Raw genomic sequence first — 6,694 nt, 5'->3', positions numbered from 1 at the left:
TCCAAATCCATTTAATTATGGATTATATGGATGGATAAATGGATCTCGATCCAAATTGCCACCTCTAATCCTTATCCTCCTAGCAAGTCTAGATATTCATCATCTTTGTCGAGCTTTAATTGATGGACATATGCCTCCAACAAGAACATTATGACTCAATAACTGCCCACAAGGAAAGTTATTGTAATCTACTACAAAAAAGGTAAGCAATAATAAATAGCTGGAACTATTTCCTTTGATGTTCATTTTGAAGCTTTATATATATCTAGCGTTAGAGATTTTTACAAGTAAAACAACGCCATCTGAAAGAAAAGAGAGAAAAAAAAATGGAGTTATCTTGGAGCCATAGATCATCATATTTTCCATTGCTTTTATTTTTCCTAGCATTTCTGGGCTATTATTCTTCATGTGGGGAAGCAACTCAAGATCTAGTTGAACGTGTTTGCTCTAAATCAAAAGACCCTTCATTTTGTACCAAAGCCTTAGAGTCAGACCCTCGTTCTCGCACTGCAAATCTTGCCGGCCTCTGCCAAATTTCGATTGATTTATCAACAACCAATGCCAAATCAACCCAAGCCCTGGTCACTTCCCTTGGAAAAAAGGCAACTGATAAGATATCAAAAGAGATATACAATACTTGCTTGGAAAACTATACAAACAGCATTTCCGTTCTTGGTGATTGTACCAAGCGATTGCAAGCTGGTGATTATGCAGGCGTGAATATCAAAGCATCAGCAGCTCAAACTGAAGTTGATACTTGTGATGAATGTTTCAAGGAACGTAAACTATCTGAACCACCAACACTTACAAATGCTTGTCAGAAAGAGCAAAAACTTTGTAATATTATTTTGGTTACAGCAAATATGTTGCAAGGAAATTAATATGTGAAAAAAAGACACATATTTCTTAATTAAATTGCCATCTCTCTCTCTCTCTCTCTCGGAGTTCATGTTTGTCTCTACCATATGTAAGATTGGGAGGTAAATTCATACCCTGCTCTATTTTCTTTGGGTGCTATTAATGCCGCAGCCCATTTTTCAAGTTCCACAGCCATTTTTACACAAAATATCAAAATTGCCCTTTTCAAGTCCAAGTGCAATTTGGACTTAGGAGGGATAGTTTTGTCATTTCATCATCATAAACTTGCTGTGAAAATAAAATATGAGCTGTGATATTATCATTTGCCAATATCAAAAGAATCATGGAACATAGTCAACAATTTGACTGATTGAACATATAACCCAAAAAAAAAAACAAAGAAAACGACAAATGATAATTCCACAGCCCATATTACTTCGGCCATATCAGTTTTCCCCTTCCCCTAATTCAGACTTCACTTGCTGCCCACACCCTCTAGACCCGCCCCTATCTTCCTGCTGGAACGTGTTTTTTTTTTCTTTTTTATTATAAAAAGGAAGCAATAACATTAAAATTTAAACGTGAAGAAAACATTTTAGAAACGAGAGTGGAAAATTGAGCAATCCAGAACTCAATTGGAAATCGCTACTTTATATAATTTTTCCAATTCCTGTCCCTTCACATTTTTCTATTTGGGAGTAGACGAAGTTATGCAGTTCAAAGTTGTACTTTCTTCAGCTTCATGCTAAAAAAATATTCAATTCAGTTGGACACTACTCAAACTGTGAAAACAAGTACATAATCACGTCTTTATAAAACGGAATTTGGACTATATGAACTGTGAAAGAACGATTAATGACATTAATTGAGTGATAATAGATGAACCACAATGTACTGATCTTGCACAAATTTTACGTAGGTGGTGGCAGGTGTTCTTTAGTAGTGTTATATCAAAATTTCATATTTTCCTTTGCTTTGGCGTTTTTGTTGGACAATTTGGAGAATTGATAATTCAAGTTTGAAAAATTACACCTCTGGTAAAAAAAAAATACATTTTTGCACGGGACCTAATAGCAAATTAACTACTTTTCTATGTCGTAATTGTGCTTATACATATAGGAGCAACCGTTAGATGGGTGTTTCTTGTGGGTCTCCCTTAGATTGCTTTTGGGCCGGTTTGCTGATGCTTTCTGCGTGTCTCTCATTATTTGTGTGTGTGTGTTTCATTCCGTTTTGGAAAAATATATATATATAGGAGCAACCGTTCCTGGTAGTTATGTGCATTTTGCACAGCGCGTAACTTTATTTGCACATGGTGTAACTTACTTTCAACAACGTTTAATTTTAAAACAAAATTTTATGGGTCCCACACGTTGTTAAAATCGAGATACAAGATGAAATTTGGACCGTACAATTTTTTTTAGCCAAATCTTGGCCGTGAAGTGCTCAGGGACTGTCCTTCTGATGACCGTCTCTGCCCCATTTCCATACATATATTTCTGGATTCAGTCTCTCATGTAGTCAAATCCCAATGTCAAGTCTTTATATATAGCACTTGAAAATGGCTGAAATTTTACTTCCCATTCAGACATTGTGGCTTTTGTGCATGTGAGATATATAGAGTCCATGTTGAATCTTCTTCAACATAATGTATTGAATAAAAGGGCCACTTCCATCAATCCTTAACAATAGCTATCTACATATGATGACCAAATTTTGCTTACCTATTAATCTGGAAACATGGATTAGTAAGTAATCCTTAGTAGTCAGATTACGATAATAAGGCGACTTCAATATCAATTGAGTTTGTGTTAGTTAAAAATGGTCGTAATTTTGTTGGTTAAACAAGCACACCTTGGCCAAAATGTGATGAACTAGATAAATAAGAAGATGCTAAGCACCCTCTTTAACCTTATTGATAGGGTGCATAATTGCTATTAAATTTATGAATATTTTCTTGTGATTTTGGTTAAATATTGTATTATTGGATGAATTCTACTTTATTTGGCAATTGCTGTTGATTATAGGAAAATGGCAAGAAAAAGAGTAAAAAGGGGGTTAATTGAGGAAATTTCCGGCAGAAGACTCATAGCCAATTTAGCGTGGGCGTGTCTAAATCCTACCATAGACTTCCTAATTCGAGTCCGATTCTGAACGGACGTTTGGCAGAAAATTGTGAGGATAGTAATTAGGAAACAACTTATAGTTTCTTTTTCCAATTAAGAAAAATACTTTATCTTGATAGCTACACTTTAAAGATAAAATAGGGGGACAAAGGACGGCTAGCTTTATTGGTGATTAGTACTTCCGAGGAAAACGATTTGAAGCATCATATCTTTGGTTTTGTAAAGAAAGACAACTTTTGTTCTTTCTTCTTAGCCACATGTCTTTTGGGATGTTTCATAGCTTTGCGTTGGGACTTGGGAATTTTTTACGCAATGAGCAACTAATTTTTTATTCTAGTCAAAAAGTAACAATGGATTTGGTTCAATTACAAGTATGAGATCAAATTGTTTTTATCTGTTTTTTTATTCATTAATATTTGTACGTTTTCTGATTTAATTTCTCATGGTTGTTTTGTTGTTTGAATATCAAGGGCCCGATATTTAATTCAATCTAACAATCTACTATCAATTAAGATAATTAAATCCGAAATTATTTAATTATCTTAAATTAGTGGTAACTAGCATGATTGACTTTATGTTAGAGAAACATATGATCTAATTTAAATAAACCCTGGTACTGTGTTTATTGATTAGAACAGAGATTTTCTAGTTTTTAATACAATCAAGAAATTAAATTCTATGACTTACCTAGGGTTATTTTTTAGTTAAAGAAATAGTTAACGGGTGTACCTTAACTATTGATACGGTAAGAAAAAATTTATTGTCATCGCTTGCGCGGTAATTATAACCTATTTGTTAATGAATAAATGAAATTATTATTACATCGATGAGCAATTATATGAACTACTTTCAAAGTTTTCTCCTTAGCTAGAACTTACGTATTATTGATTTAATTTTAATTCTCTTCTATTTGGTTGTTTTTATTTATGTTGATTATTTATTTTAATTTTAATTTTTTAAAACCCCTAGTTAATTCTCACTTACGAATTTTCCCTAATTTCTGCGGAAACGACTCTACTTACCATTATTGATTATTTAGCTAGAACTCACGTATTATTGATTTAATTTTAATTCTCTTCTATTTGGTTGTTTTTATTTATGTTGATTATTTATTTTAATTTTAATTTTTTAAAACCCCCTGTTAATTCTCACTTATGAATTTTCCCTAGTTTCTGCGGAAACGACTCTACTTACCATTATACTCTATCATATATTTTTGTGGGCAGGAATTTATTATTGTACAGACTCAATACCTATCATTTTTTGGCACCGTTGCCGGGGATTAGCATTGGTTTATTTGTTTTTTTGAGTTTATTTTATTTTCTGATATTTTTGCTCGTCTATGCCTCGTTCTTCTCACATAGGTGAATTAATTTAAAATCCTAAGGTTGAGAAGATAGCGCGTAGATTGACGAAAGAGATTGGGAAACGCATGGAGGGACAAACACTTACTGCATCCCTAGGGCTTAATTTAGCAGTTGAGTTAGGAGACTCCTCAAGTGACTATTCAAGTGGTTCTGAGCAAGAAGCAGAAATGGTGGCTAACAACAGAACCTTAAGGGAATTGGCCGCTTCTGACTTGAATCACTAGCCACTTTGCATTACTTTTCTTGATATTGCTGAAAATGTAACATTTGAATGAAAATCAGGTTTAATCCACATCTTACCAAACTTTCATGGTTTGCTAGGTTGAGACTCACAAACACCTCTAGGAGTTCCATGTTGTCTGGTTGAGTATGAAACCACCTGGTGTTATAGAGGAGTAGATCAAGATGTAGGTATTCCTTTTTTCATTAAAGGGGGCTGCCAAAGATTGGTTGTATTATTTGCCTGTAAGGAGTATTGCAACCTGAAATGACATGAAGAAAAAATTTCTAGAGAAATATTTTTCTACATCTCAATTTGCCAGTCTGCAAAAAGAGATATGTGGTATTAAGTAGCATCCTTGGGAATCCCTTTATGAATATTAGGAGAGATTCAAAAAGTTGTGTACAAATTGCCCCCAACACCAGATTAGTGAGCAGTTTTTAATCTAGTACCTCTATGAAGGCCTACTCTATAGAGACAGAAGCATTATTGATACTACAAGTGGAGGTGCCTTAGTGAACAAAACTCTTCGAGAACCATGGGAATTAATTAAAGGAATGGTAGAAAACGCACAACAGTTTGGCACATGAGAGGATGCCCCAACTTGCTGAATGAACGAGGTGAACATTGCATCACTTCAAGAACAATTATCTAAGCTAACTTCTATGATTCGACAAATGGCAATAGGAAATGTGCAGCAAGTCAAGGCATGCGGAATTTGCAAGAATACTAATCACCCTGCTGATGGATTCCAATGCTGCAAGATGATGGTGCTGAATAGATGAACGTGACTAGTAACGTGTCTGTGCCATGTAGACAATATGATCTATACTCCAATACCTATAATTCAGGTTGGAGGGATCATCCAAACCTTGGCTATTGAGGGAACAGACAATTGAATTTTTTCCAAAATAGACAACATTGGTTCCAGCCAAAGTATCTATCAAGACCTCAACCCTCTTTTCTAATTCAGGAATATCTCTTGAAGACATAGTCAAGATATTAGTTTCTAACACCTTGCAGTTCCAGTAAGAGATGGAGGCGAGCATACAAAATTTGAAAAATTAGATGAGTCAGATGGCATCTGCAATAAACCGCCCGGAGTCTCAAAAGGAAGGAAGACTTTCTTCTTAACTTGAGGCGAATCCAAAAAACGTTAGTGCCATAACCTTCAGAAATGGGAAAGAGATTAAAGGGCCAAAACCTATAGTTCCCAAGGATAAGAGCGAGAATCAAATTAAAAGGAGTCGGAAGAAGAAGCAATAAACAAGGCAACTTCTGAAGTAATTTCTAACCCTTTAATTAAAGTTAATACTAACCCATCACCTTTTCCTAGTAGGTTGAAGGAGCCAAAAAGGCAAGACAAAGAGAAGGAGATTCTAGAGGTATTCCAAAAAGTAGCAATCAATATCCCTTTGTTAGACGCGATCAAACAAGTGCCAAAATGTGCTAAATTCTTGAAGAACTTGTGTGTTAACAAGAAGAAATTAAGAGGGGATGAGGAAATTATGGTAGATGAAAATGTCTCAGTGGTTTTACAAAGAAAACTACCACCTAAATGCGGGAATCAAAGTATGTTTACTATCCCCTGTAAGATAGGACATTCTAGAATTAAGAATGCCATATTAGATTTAAGGGCTTCTATTAATGTGATGTCCAAATCTATTTATAATTCCCTAAATATAGGGCCTTTGAAAGAAACAGAGATAATAATTAAATTAACTGATCGCACATTTGCTTATTCGGATGGAGTAATTGAGGATGTTTTAGTTCAACTAGATGGATTAGTTTTTCATGCTGATTTCTATGTGCTTTACATGGATGATGAACACTTTTCAAGTCCATCACCTATTATATTAAGGAGACCATTCTTGAGTACTGTCCAAACTAAGATTCATGTTAGTAAGAGTACACTTACGATAGAATTTGGTGGAGAAGTAGTTCATTTTAATATTTTTGATGAAATGAAACATTCTATTAACTCTCATTCTGTATTTTCTATTCATACTATTAATCCCTCTGTGTGAGAATTTTCTGAGTTTAATTAGAGGGGTAAGTTGAAAGTTACTACAAACAAACATCATGGATTGAAAGTAACTTATGATGTGAAAATGGGCAAAAGG

The 6,694-nt window shown here is 34.4% G+C and overlaps 1 protein-coding gene across 1 annotated transcript; it reads left to right on the top strand.

Moving 5' to 3' along the window:
* The first annotated feature begins 326 nt into the window (after positions 1-326).
* On the top strand, positions 327-881 carry LOC113757093 (pectinesterase inhibitor-like). Its single transcript, XM_027300497.1, has one exon. It carries the CDS (start codon positions 327-329, stop codon positions 879-881), a length of 555 nt encoding a protein of 184 aa, XP_027156298.1.
* Positions 882-6,694: the final 5,813 nt, after the last annotated feature.

Source organism: Coffea eugenioides, unplaced genomic scaffold (genome assembly GCF_003713205.1).
Source record: "Coffea eugenioides isolate CCC68of unplaced genomic scaffold, Ceug_1.0 ScVebR1_2729;HRSCAF=3810, whole genome shotgun sequence".
NCBI classification, from domain to species: domain Eukaryota; kingdom Viridiplantae; phylum Streptophyta; class Magnoliopsida; order Gentianales; family Rubiaceae; genus Coffea; species Coffea eugenioides.
The sequence above is the reverse complement of the archived record's forward strand: the minus strand, read 5'-3'. Positions and strand labels throughout refer to the sequence as shown.